Raw genomic sequence first — 14,050 nt, forward strand, 5'->3', positions numbered from 1 at the left:
ATGTGATAAAAAATGGCGTCTAGACAATCAACAAGTGATGATTAATCACTTTGCCCAATATGGCTAGGCATTATTCATAATGCCCGGGCATTATACATAATGCCCTTATTAATCACTTGGTCCATAACATATACACGTACCTAAGATAGTCTCTCTTTGCATTGTTGGCGTATGGCATCTAAAGTATTGAGACGGTTTTCCTCAAATACTTTTGCCTCTATTACCTACATAAGTGTAGGTAATAAATAAGTAACTTTAAATAGTCGCGCACCATGCGGTTTCAGAGGAATTTCCTCCCGCGGACGCTCCGGCTTGGGACTGAACTCCCTGTTGAGGTATTTCCGATACAGTATGGGATTCTTCAAAAAAGGAGTGTACAAGTTTCTAATGGGTCGGCAACACGCATGTGACACCCCTTGAGTTGCAGGCGTCCATAGGTTAAGGTGACCGCTTTCCATCAGGCGGACCGTATACCTGTTTGCCACCGACGACGACACATTTTTACTGCAATTATTTTTTTAGGCTTGTAAAATTACAACAAACTGTACGTCGTTAAAACAATAAATAGTAATCATTCTAATAACATATATTTACCAATCGTTCAACATAATAAGGATATTTCTAGTCTATATTCTAGTTATTTAAATTTACACAATCCAGAGCATGTATCCTATACCATCCAAAAATAAACTTTAGTACGATTGCAATAAGGACACACATTTGGCCGTTTGTACCACGCTGAGCTACTGACAATGTTTTAACGATCAATCAATCAATAAAAGTACAAGGTTAGCAAAATATACTACAAAATGCTACAAGTATTTCTATAAAATATAAAATAGGCCTACAAAAGTTATTCAATCAGGCCAATTTATTTTTATTATTTCACCCAAAAAGGGCTCATTGAAGGTTAATTTTAATTTTCTCTTCTTAGATTGAGACTTTATTTCAGGCTGGATTTTTAATAGGCTCGGTATGTATAACTACACAGTATAAAAAACAAAGTCGATTCCGTTGTTTGCCCCTATGTTATCCGTAGCTCCTTAAAACTACGCAACGGATTTTGATGCGGTTAAAAAAAATAATTTGCCAAAATACGGCCCGCGAGCCTTGTCCGGCCCACGAAAATATTGCATCCGGCTCGTCATCGGTCCTTCAAAATAATGTGTGATAATAATATGGCCAGCACTGTAGTAAAAGTGCGTTTTTGGTGTAGGTTCTGTTAATCTGGCACGCCTCTAAAAAATAGTTCATATTTTGGCTCCCAAAAGTTTGCCCACTACTGTTCTACGGAAAGGTTTACATTATTTATAATACCCGTGTGAAGCCGGGCGGGTCGCTAGTTTATTTTTAAGCGGCTTTCCTTAAAAGTGCCCATGGTGACCTTTTCCTTAAAAGCCGAAGGCGATCCATCACAGGAGTATCGTAATCATAACACTGCACTTTTTAATGGCTTAATCAATAATTCTGTGTTGCCAAGGGCACAATCCGAAATCCGACTCGAGATGGTCACAGATTAATTCCTATTGTTTACCGATGTGCAAGCTTCGGATAGTTTCTGACAATTGACAAAGGATCAAGGATTGAAAATTTACTACTGAAATTTAGTAGGTACCTAGCCTGAAAACGTTTAGCAGCAGTCATATAAAGTAGTTTTTTTTTAAGACAAAGTATAGTTATCTTTACTTCCGATCTGTAAGTAGGTGTTCACTGTTCAGGTCATTGCCATCTCATGGGACGTCATTGATAACGTCATCACGTCAGGTAATGTCGAGAATTGCCCATTATTTAATTATCTCGTTATAGTCAGCCAATTTTAGATGAGTTTGAATTTCGAATACTCGAACACATCACTAGACAATTAGTAGAAAATGGAAAAATGCTCGAGCTCGAACGGCAAACCCTCGGGTTAACCCACCATTTTATATAGAATTTGACATGTCATCTGTCACCTAACCCTGAGTTAAGTGGTTGGTGCAAGTGGGCCAGAGTTTTAAATGATTCACGGTTAGTTTCATTAGACATATTGACCGGGATATAGACCGTGATTACCTTTTTGATTTTTATTGAGGTCCCGATATTTCGACGCAGTTGCATGCATCGTGATCACGGGAAACTGAAGACTGCGGCTGGAAGTCAAAAAGGTAATCACGGTCTATATCCAGGGTAATATAAGTCTAATGATGTGACTCTGTATTTGATCACTTGTTTTGAATCCCATTTGTAATATAATATAATTTGTATATAATATAGTTTGTAATATAATTGGAAATAAGGTACATTGGAGCAAATCTCGACTGGGGGGCAATTGTATCTGATCCTTTTTTCCATTATTACACTATGATGTTGAGTTCTAACATGTATCCACTGAACGCCTACCATATATTACCGGTGGTCTCTATTTAGTAATGCAAATATTGTAAAACATGGAAAAAATGGACCAGTTACATTTGATTGTAACAGTTATTGAGGATATTGAATAAAAAACATAAATTTAATAGAGCTGTCATTTTACTTGCGTAAGTCTCCTCTGTAAGTCGAGGACATTTGAGTTCATAAACAAGTTCCGGTTAGAGCCCTTTAAACGTCATATTAGCCATTAAAGTAATTGATCAATGTAAGTAATAAATGGATACATTGTTGACATAAACATGACCTTTGGGTCGAATAGGAACCATGATCGACACCTTCACTTAATCGACTACTCATGGACTTCATAGAAAACGGTTTTATTTTCTTTTATACCAAGAACGATTTAATACTGGACTGACAAAGCCCATACAAAAAAGCATACCCCTGAAATGTATGGGCCTTTTAGGCTAGATGGCGCTGTTCGCAGCCTGGAAGTGGCCAAAATTATATTTTCCCCAAATATTTTTGCGTGTTTTTATGTATTATAAGCATAAATGACGTATTTCTTTATTTTAAAATCATGATATCACGTCAATACAAATTTTGAAAAAAATCAATTTGTAGGCATCATCAGTGTAGTTATAATAGTATTTAATAGGTGGCGCTAAAAAATCGAGGTACGATTCTTAGTATGAAGTATGTAAATCCTATATAAATAATCCTTGTTTTATATTATGTTTGTAGCACGTAAGCATACGGCTGATGCTTGCTCGACATGCCTATGGACGTCTGCAACTCCAGAGATGTTGCCCACCCGACAATACAGGATTTTTGTACGACGTCGTAGTTCTCAAAAAGACCAATTTTGATGCGTTTTTTTGTTACATGAAAGTGAATTTTCTAACCTATATTATAATAATTGTTCCAATATTTTTTTTGATTTAATGCGAAGGGGTTTTCCAAATTTTAATGTAAGACTTCAATATGTTATTTTTATATCGCAGGTGTATGGTTTTCTATCACTAAATTCCACAATTTGTTAAGAGTAAAATTATACCTCATACTTTAATTTAGTTGTTTAGGTACTTCAATAATTAAAAGTAACTTTTCACAGATTCAAACAGGGAATTTTGGAAATTTCGGATTTTGCTGGAGCTGAACTCATGAAAATAAACCAACATCTTTTGTCATCATCGACTAACAAACTCAGAGAAATCCCCAAGACAATTGCAAAGTAAATTCTTGCCTAAAAGGATTAGTAAACTCTATGTCTGCTTTACGCATCTTGTAAGATTTACTTAAAAGATTTTTACTTAAATAATGCATCGAAACGAAATCACATGTTAACTTCAGGGAAACTAAATAGAAAAAATCTCTTCAAACACTTAGCACGAAGCAGTTCATTCAGTTACCATTTTCACAACAATCATTTATGATAATTCCAAAAATACATAAGTTGAAAAAAGACCCGCACTTATAAAGCCCTTATACAGCTTTCTTGTTAATGGAGAATACGCTCCTTCGCAGAACCACAGTAATCGAAAGAAAACCATCAGAGTCCTCTACACAAGCACTAAGTTCCAAAGCTTGGAAAAACTCAGGTCATTTTCAAAGTTTAACCGTAATTTAGGCTCCATTTATGTGTCAGACTTGTTCATAGAGCCTAGGGCCGTTATTATAAGAATGTAGATAAATAGGAGTATGACTAGTACGATACAAATATGTATAATTTATTGCTCACCAATGTAAAAAAGATCATAAAATAAAAATTAGGCACGTAACTTGAAATATGGTAGACAACAGGCGGTATTATCGCTAAAGAGTCTATGTTCTACAGAAAACTAAGTTTTCCCAAATAACGGTCGTTTTTCCGAGCTCCGCTTCGCACCCCCAAGTCCTCCGGAATAAGCCATCTCACAATTAAAACTAAAGCATTGCACTTGCACGTTAATTGTTACCAATTACCAGCCTCGAAGCGGGGTGCGTCATATAAAAGGGGCCGAGCTGTGTCCAAGCGGCATTCCGACTTTGGAGCTAGTCGCAGCATCGTCGCACTTAGGCGAAAATTCCTAGGCGAGTACTGGCAACAGCAGCGCCTAAGCTAGTTCGTTTGAGATCTCCACCTAGTACCTAAATACAGTAATCATGCAGTCTATGGTGAGTGTTTTTGGTTTTATTTGAGCTAGCTAACATGTTAGATTCAAAAGTAACGAAGTTTCGGGTTTGGTCAAAATTTTGCAGAACTAAGTGTTTCACGTTCTATACCTACATATTTTTCAGCTTATTTATCTTCAAATTCAAACTAATATTTTGTGTTTTTTAGTATAATTTTAATTAAAAAAAATACATACATAAAATAACATGTTATTACATTAAACGTTCATATAATATTTTCATTACTAAGTCATATGACGCGCGGTTATATTCACACAAACAAAATAGCTATAGACAAAAACTAAAAAAATTGCAACGGTAAAAAATGTGTCTCCTGATCTAGAATATCCCGTGCAAACTTCAGACGAGAAGTAAGAAAAACACGTTTAAATTTAATTTTCACTTACCTGCAACAAAAAACATAATACTATATCAATTGAATATACTCCTTTCAACAAAAACTCCTGAATTTTGAAAATTTCATGAAAACCTAAAATTGGTCGTATCATCGAGTAAGTTCTCTAACACTTTCTTTCTGGATAACGTAATGTCGACGTATTGGCTTATATCAACATATTACATTTCATATGCAAAAAAATCTTCCTTTTCCCATAATAGAACAATGCTTGCTCCAATAAAAAAAGCTTAGAGGTCTTAAATCCTAGGCAATAAGAAACAAAGCAAAACGCAGGGAAGTTATTTCAATAACACATCTCGTTTAATCAATTTCTAATTAACGTATAAGTACAATTATTTAATATATGTATTTACTATTTCTTAAATATTCCAGATAAATAAACAGTGAGAAAAACTAAGTGAAAAGCTTAAATTTTGCCCTCTGTAATCTCTTAATCCTTATTCTTAGAACAAATTAATTTATCCTCATAGAAAATAATTTAATCCTTATTGATAAGTAATATGTAAAATAATAAACGAGGCTGCCACTGTCACAGATATGTAAACACTTAAGTAAACTATTTCAGCATGTTTTATTTAAATTAGCAACAAATCTTATCATTGACACAGAGTAAGCTCATAAACAAACTAGACAAATAGTATTAAAATGTAATGCAGTTTTATGCAAATGCGTGCAGTGGGCGGCAAGATCCATGTTCATGTGCAAGCGATTCGGCCCACAATTCGTTAACGTCGTATAAATCATCGTGGCAAATTCCTAATCAGTGTGTCAAGGTCGTAACTTAAAAATGCACCTAATCGTAGGCACATGACAGGTGCATCCGGTGTTATTAATGCATCAAGGACTAGTAAAAAAAATTTTTTTGTATAAACTACGATTATGAAAGATGCTCTTCAATATCTTCATGCAATTCTTGCTATCTATCTAATTTAATTATTTTTTATAAATGAAACTAGAGCATGAATTTGGCTAGAACCAAAAAAACTAAATATGTTATTTTATTTATTCGGCCGATAATGCATTCCGCTCACAAGTTACAGAAAAGTAATAACTACAATAACGAATTAGTCAAGTGGAATAAGTAAAGATAAATAAATGTAGGACCAGTGACTACGTAGGACTCAGTCAATTTATGCAATAACATCCTTATTAAAAAAAAACTAATCAGGAAATAAGGCTAAGGTTCTGCCGCGTTGGGCGCATCCTCATATCCGGTAAACGGTGGGCGGAAAACTGAGTAAGCATCAAACAGTGATAATTGCTTGTAATTTAATACAGCTGATTCATCTTTATTAGTCATTAAAATTTGCATATGTTTAATGAAATAAAATATCGAATGTTCGACATACTTATCCATACTAATATTATAAATGGGAAAGTGTGTGTGTCTGTTTGTTAGTCCGTCTTTCACGGCAAAACTGAGCGACGAATTGACGTGATTTTTTAAGTGGATATAGTTGAAGGGATGGAGAGTGACATAGGCTACTTTTTGTCTCTTTCTAACGCGAGCGAAGCCGCGGGCAAAAGCTCATGTTAGCTAAAAGATTTTGTATTGTCGCCACTCCTAACATCGAACCTGCAGCTTATATAAACAATACTCGTGTACCAGGGCTTAGTGACAAGCCTCTTTATCAATTTTAGCATAACAGGATGTTAGTAAATTGAAAGCCAGTTACACACAGTCGGCAAAAAAGGTTTAAAAAACCGTTCACTGCGCAACCCGGGACATACTGCGGTCAATCAAGCGCGTAATTTGTAATATTCTAATAACCTGGCTTTTCCTGACCTTCGGCAAACCATAACACTTCCTCACGCCTTCGGCTTCCTCCGTTTTGCAACCATTGCAATACTGTGCACCAGTTCGCCGAATGATAATTCCGATCTATTGCAAAAGGCTTGCAACAGAATGCAAAAGCGGCCGATATGAGGCCCACGCCCATAAAATCAACCTGCTTTGTCAGATCCTGGTTACCCCGTAAATACGTAATGTAACAAGGTCCTATTTCGCATTTTGCGCGCCGGTTTGCAAAACGCTTGTCGATAATTCGATACTACCTAATTTTAAATGGCCCATTCTAATACACATTTTCGACAACTCCTTAAGAGACCGCAGCCCACAGCAAGATTCGATGTTCCATACAAAAGTAGTTACACTCAATTTAAACGAATTTGAATGGAATGAAACGCACAATGACATGAGTGTGTTTATACCTAGAGGGCTCTTAGTGCGTTTTCACATTATCCAATCCGATATCGGATGTAGGACCGATATCCCATACATTTAAGCCGCCATCTTAGATGTTTTTTTGAACTCCTTGAAATCCTTCCGATATCGGATCGGATAATGTGAAAACGCACTTAGGGCGGAAATATGAGTTTTGGTTGTTTCAGATAGGCAACACAGTTCAAAAATACAGAGACTATTTTACAACAGTTATTTTTGCTCTATTTGTTTGTTTTTAAAATCTGAAGCAATATATTGACCAATTGCCGCCATATCTAGACATAGGTACCTCTAGTCATGGAATATGTACAATTTCATTACAATCCATCACATAGTTTCAAAATGTCTATACGCAACACGTGCTAACATTAAAAGCTCTAATATATCATATCAGTGTCGCCACAAACCTAGTTGAAATTTTAATTAAAAACATAATTACCTATGATCTATAGGTAGTTTCTCCTGGACCACACATTACAAGAAATGTGTAACAATACCTCGCCATTACTTAAAGGTTAGAAACAATTCCCTATTTAAGAATTGCCTACCACAGGGCGGTGGCTATACCTACTGGCTATTTATCATTGCACAACCAATTGTTCGCAAATGGCAGCGCCAATCACTCAACATGGAGCATAAACTTGACCACACACGGCTCGGGTAATCCAATTTAAAGTTCACATTATCCATGTGTTTGACGTAATGTTGAGAAAAGGTACTGACTACAGTCGCCATTATTCATTCATTCATTCATTTATTTATTCATAAACAATAATAAATTGTGTTTGAATATTACATAGGTAAGTACTTAATTAATAAAACATGCCTTTTTACAATTTCCTGCAAGAAGAAAAAATACACTACTAAACTACTATCTAAACTCACTATTAGAAAATATCGGAGCTGTTGAGGCTCTCAAACATGTCTAAAAACACGGAACGGTGACAATAAAGGTGTGTACCTACAGACATTTGTGAACGAATTGCCTGCTCCGATATATTTGGTGCCGACTGTATCTGCTAAACCTTCAAATCCTCCGATATTTGGACCACCGCCGCTAGGCTAACTATAATGACATGTAATTTCCATTTAATTGCAGAGATCACAAACTTTAAGCACCTGTTGAGAGCAAATGTGTTAAGTCATGCGGCAGAGATAAAAAGTAGATGGTAAACTTACATTATGTCAGTCTTAATAACTAATTATTTTCATTGTTTACTAGGACTGATAAGATCGATTGCAATTTTCTAATAAGCTTTAGGCACTTATGACGGACTCTTATTGTATCGAACCGATATTTCGCGATAGCTGACCTAGATTGTTTCCATCAAAATTGTACGAAACAGAAAATAAGCTTTAATAATAATAAGTACATTTGGAAATCTTATTAAATCGGAATGCCAAATATGTTGTAATCAACTCTTCATTAAACGACGGTTTGAACAATACACGGAACACGGAAGGCGTGAAGGAAATGTTCGATTGTTTCCCATAAAGCGTTTGAAGGATGTACTAACAATGGGATTCCGCGCATCCTACAACCTACGTTAATAACAACAAACAAATAAATAAGGGTCATCTACTATTTATTTATACGGTTTTGACTAAAGACCTCTACCGTGCAAACACAACAGGCTTTTATAATGAAGTACTTAGAAGGAAAACGAACGAGCGGGTGCTATTAAATAAGCGATCAGCGCTGTCCGAATCACCAAAAGGGTTGTTACTATTGTTAGTAGGTGCATTGCGAACCTGTAAGATGGGAGTATGCTCTATTCTTGGAGGTTTGGGCTTATTGTTCCCGATTTCAATATTTTAATACCTACTAAAAGTGATTCATTTATTTAATAGTAAACAGCATATCAATAAAATATTCCCTTATAATTCAGGAAAAAATATATTAAGCCTCTTTAACATCCTCTTTGCGGGTGTTACGTATATCCGTTGACATAGTTCAATAATAATAGGTTACAATAATTACCAGCACTCTCACTACCGTCCCGCGGACCTATAAATAGCTCTATAAATTACTCGAAAGTAGTTCTAGAACTAGTTTACTTATTTAAAGCTTTCCTAGTGCAGTTATTTTATCTGTCATCTGTTGTGCGTGCCGGCCACGCCCGCGGGCTCGAAGCTTTGCAAAACCCTTTTAAGTACTAGCCCATTTTGTAATTACGGCTGCCGTGTTTTGCCTTTACTACTAAATTCGAAGAATACTTCTAAATCACTCCTGCCCCTTTAGCACATCAAGCGCGACTTGAAGTATGGACTCGCGCGCGACAAGGCAAGTTGTGCTAAAGGAGCTGATGCCGATATGTCGCTGTCAAAAATGCCACTTAAAATGACCTCGTAGATCTGCTCTTGAAGTTGCCCAGGCACGCAACATTCTTCAATTTCTCATCAATCTCATCACTATACAATAGTTCCATAAGTCGCTATAGAAGATATCTTGGTTATTACGTTATAATAACTATAAGAAAATGGCAATAAGAAGTAGCGAGAAAGCCAAGACAAAAACGCATTAGCTTCATAATAAAGGAATATCTGTCTCGAAGACACAAGACAAAATCAAAATAAACCATTGGAGCCAGATTGGAGCTCGTCCAATATATTGAACAGTGATTGTAAGGAATTAGAAGAAGCCATCACGAAAATTATAAATATGTATCTGTGTGTCATATCACCCGAAAGCCGTTGACATTGATAAAAATCCGCAACCTCTGCAGTTCAAAGCACTCGAAATCGTTACGCTTATAGTTTAATTACCCCATTCATGTGTTCTCCATTTCACACGCATTGTACCACTAACACACTGTAAAATAGTTTATTTCGCAAAGTGTATGATCGCATGTAATATTAAATGGCCCGTTGTCCGAATCTCATGATCTTTTGTAAACGGTTGAGCAAGAAGGCGTGCTGTGTGACACTTCATTAGAGCATTTACCCTGACGCATACCTTGATAGGGATCGCTTGTCACTTGCCTACACTGATAGATGTATGTGATTTTCAAATCAAAAAGGGCCCTTAAACTTTACCTGCCCTTCAGAATTTCTATTGAGATTTTTGATGGAAACGTTCTTATCGCACTTGAAGCATAGGGCCCTTCTGAGTTGGAAAGTCACATGTAATTAAGAATAACACGACCGATAAAGTGAAATGCCTAATCCGATGTCAGCTCGGGACAATCTGGTTTTACTTTTAATTAAACGCTGACAAGGAATCTGGATGTTACTCAATCGAGAACTCGTATCGGTAGCCATGATTTATTCGATTGTACATTTTGAATTTTATTTGTTTATACAATTGTGTGAACCGAGTCATTGTAATAATGGATGATTGATTAGTTAGCATCATTAAAGTTATTATTTAAATCATGTAAAGTTATGTAATGTTTAAATGTTATGGTAAACACACGTTTCAGGAAGAGCACATAGATAATTTATTATTTTAAGATCTAGTAACCTGCAAATTAATCGTAAATATGCCGCGCCTGTTGTATCTCTACCGGTAGATATTAACTAAATAGTCAAAATTACTATAAACATAGGAGCTTAACCGATTAACCAAACGCCATGGCAAGCTCTGCTTCGTCTAATTTATCAAAATTTTGTAGTATGTTAACAGACACCTGAGTCAAACATTGACTGCTTAACATTCTATTTGTTCTTTAAAATCCTCGATGATCACTTTTTTTTTAAGGTTGAATAGATAGACGTTTGACCATAATCACAATATTTAAATTTCCAGATTGTTCTCGCTGCCACCCTCTGCCTGGCCAAAGCCTCCTGGCTGCCAGCGCCCGTGCAAGACACACCCGAGGTCGCGCACGCCAAAGCAGCACACTTAGCCGCGCACGCCGCGGCGTCAACCGCGCACGGCGCATGGGCGCCAATTGGACACGCCGGCATCGGCTTGGGATACGGAGGACATTATGGCGCCCCTGCTGCTGGTGAGTTATTTTATATCTGTATGGTGACTAAAGACTCCATGGTGCTAGCACCCGTGCAAGACACACCCAAAGTCGCGCACGCCAAACAGCACACTTAGCCGCGCACGCCACGGCGTCAACCGCGCACGGCGCCTGGGCGCCGATCGGATACGCCGGCATCGGCTTGGGATACGGAGGACACTATGGCACCCCTGCTGCTGGTAAGTTGCTTACTTTATAATTATGTCACCAGTGGCTGACAATTACTTCAGGGTGCTACCGCCTGCGCGCGCCGCGATGTCCCGCACGCTAAAGCAGCACACTTAGCCGCTCACGCCGCGGCGTCAACCGCGCACGGCGCCTGGGCGCCAATTAGACACGCCGGCATCGGCTTGGGATATGTAGGACATTATGGCGCCCCTGCTGCTGGTGAGTTGCTTACTTTATATTTGTATCACTGCTGACTAAAGACTCCAGTGTGCTAGCGCCCGTGCAAGACACACACACACCCGAGGTCACGCACGCCAAAGCCGCGGGCGCCAATTGGACACACCGGCGTCGGCTTGGGATATGGAGGACACTATGGCGCCCCTGCTGCTGGTGAGTTACTTATTTATATCTGTATCACTGGTGACTAAAGACTCCAGTGTGCTAGTGTCAGCGAAAGACACCCCCGAGTTGTATCTCTTAAATTCTGCAGGTAAAAGTAGGTTTTATTTAAAACATAAAACGTATAGTGTGCTGTATGTGTCCACAGACATGCTGTAAATAAAATAGAAATATGGCCATGTAATATTGCGGCTACAGAGCCAGTGTAGGTAGGTATAGCTCCATATTCAAATCAAGTTAAGTTCTAGTGTTAAATCAACTAAGCATTGCAAAACTGGCCGAGGTTTACTAAAACGAGATAACAGATATTTGTAAAAAACGGAATTCTTACATAAAATTGTGATCTACTTAATTGTTAGTTGTAAACTTAATTAGCCGAAACAATAAAATTAGGCAACAAACATTAATAAATCATGGAAACAATAAAATTACCCTAATCACGCCCTTTTGCGAAATCAGCTACTTACCGTTCTAGTACAAGTTATTTTATTGAATTACGTCACGCATTATCTCCCAAATCTATTCATCATAGAGCATACGCCACGCACCAGTGAGTTGGTTTCGTGAACAATAACGTCTTTATTTACTAAACCAGAAATAAGTTTTAAACTCAACGCCTTTCTACACATGGATTACGCCTAAGTATTTCATAGTTATGTTAAACTGGGCGTTAAGAATTAAAAAGTAATGCAAGAAGCTTTAGCCTACCTATGTACGTGTATGTATAATTTTACATGTTAAATGGTGCAATGAAGAATATTTACTTATTTACACGAATCGTCAGTTAATAGGCAGTTGATTGATTGATCAAAATTTTGTCGATACCAAAATCCTTACATAATTTACCCCTAAATCAATGCCGACTTTTGTAACAACCAGTGTCATAAGTATAGGTACCTATATCAGCTCAACCTCCAAATATTTGAACTTGATCAACTGTTCATCTTCCAGGTCTCTTGAAATACGGCCCCGCCCCGCTCGCGCACGACGGCCGCGTGATCGACACGCCTGAGGTCGCGCACCTGAAGGCCGCGCACGCCGCCGCGCACGTCAACGCCGCGCACGGCGCCTACGCGCACGGCGCCTACGCGCACGGGCCCATCGCGCCGCTCGCCTACCACGGCGCCGCGCTGCCGCTCGCGCACGGCGGCTACGCCCCTGCGCACGGCGGCTACGGCAAGTGGACCGGCCCCCAGGCCCACATCCAGCTCACGCACGACGGACAGTACGTCGTCGACACCCCTGAGGTCCAGCACGCGCGCGCCGCTCACCTCTCCCAGTACGCCCATGCGGCCCACGCGGCCGCCGCCGCCCCCGAAGAACCCTGGGGCCATGGCGCTCACGGCTGGCACTAAACCCTACCTCTGACCCTAGCCTCAACACTGCCTGACTTTATTTTGATATAAAATAGAGAAAATGTAAAAAAAAAATGTTTTACTGTGTATAAAGAATGCGAAATGTGTATGCAAAATGCAACTCTTGTAGAGCGAACTTGCGAAAAGTAAGAATAAAAAAAAACTAATAATGATAACTTTTGTATTTAATTTAATTTCCCTTCCTTCTATAGTCTAACTTGAAAGCCGTCAACAATAACAAAACATATTGGCATGTAAATTAGTAGTTTAGGTAATAATTGCACGATCACCTGAGCGTGTGCCTGGCAGGCGCAATTAGTCAGACAGGTACATTTTGCCACCAAATTGCCTATTAAAACTACACGGCAATGATTAGGTACTTCTTGTTAGTGAATATAGGTTCGAAAGTGTACCAATTTGCAGTAGCACGCATCAGTGGCTTGACTAACAGTTATGTCAACATAGAAAATGCTATGATTGCTGTGTGTCCGTTACCAATAGCCTAGGCCGTTCGTTTTGTAACACTATGACTGAATTTGCAGCAACATATGGCGAAAAGATATAAAAATCTATAGCCAAGAATCAGCCCAAGTTGACAACAAATTCGATACCACCGATTGAGCAAGGGTATTCTATGTAAAAATTTTATAAACTTACGACCGACGTTTAGTTACGTGCACGCGGTCGAATGCTTAGGCACTGGTCTCACCGCGAGCTAGCAAACTATGAGCTATCGGCTATAAAAACGAACAAAAGATAATCACTCCCGCGTAAATATACACGGCGATGTTTATTGTTACTCGCCCAGCGGTGAGCTATCAATATCGCTGTGTCTCTTTTATTTGCACGGAAGTGATTATCTTTTGTTCGTTTTTATAGCCGATAGCTCATAGCTTACTAGCTCGCGGTGGGACCAGTGACTTAGTTACCCTGCGGCTCTCCACCCAAGGCAGAGTCGAAATTTGTTGGTGGTACACGATATACTTGCATTGGTTAGTCCGTCATCGCC

At 38.5% G+C, this 14,050-nt stretch overlaps 1 protein-coding gene across 1 annotated transcript; it reads left to right on the forward strand.

The window, feature by feature from the left end:
- Nucleotides 1–4,356: 4,356 nt before the first annotated feature.
- LOC125236688 (pupal cuticle protein-like) lies at nt 4,357–13,217 on the forward strand. The gene is made up of 3 exons (XM_048143601.1): nt 4,357–4,509; nt 10,897–11,098; nt 12,638–13,217. Exons 1-3 carry the CDS (start codon nt 4,498–4,500, stop codon nt 13,039–13,041), a joined length of 618 nt encoding a protein of 205 aa, XP_047999558.1. The 5' UTR covers nt 4,357–4,497; the 3' UTR covers nt 13,042–13,217.
- Nucleotides 13,218–14,050: the final 833 nt, after the last annotated feature.

This window comes from Leguminivora glycinivorella, chromosome 19, assembly GCF_023078275.1.
Source record: "Leguminivora glycinivorella isolate SPB_JAAS2020 chromosome 19, LegGlyc_1.1, whole genome shotgun sequence".
Lineage (NCBI taxonomy): Eukaryota > Metazoa > Arthropoda > Insecta > Lepidoptera > Tortricidae > Leguminivora > Leguminivora glycinivorella.

Excerpts from the sequence above, each read along its gene's own strand:
- LOC125236688 (XM_048143601.1), top strand. Across the intron at positions 11,099-12,637 it reads TTATGGCGCCCCTGCTGCTG|GTCTCTTGAAATACGGCCCC; the intron begins GTGAGTTATTTT and ends TTCATCTTCCAG.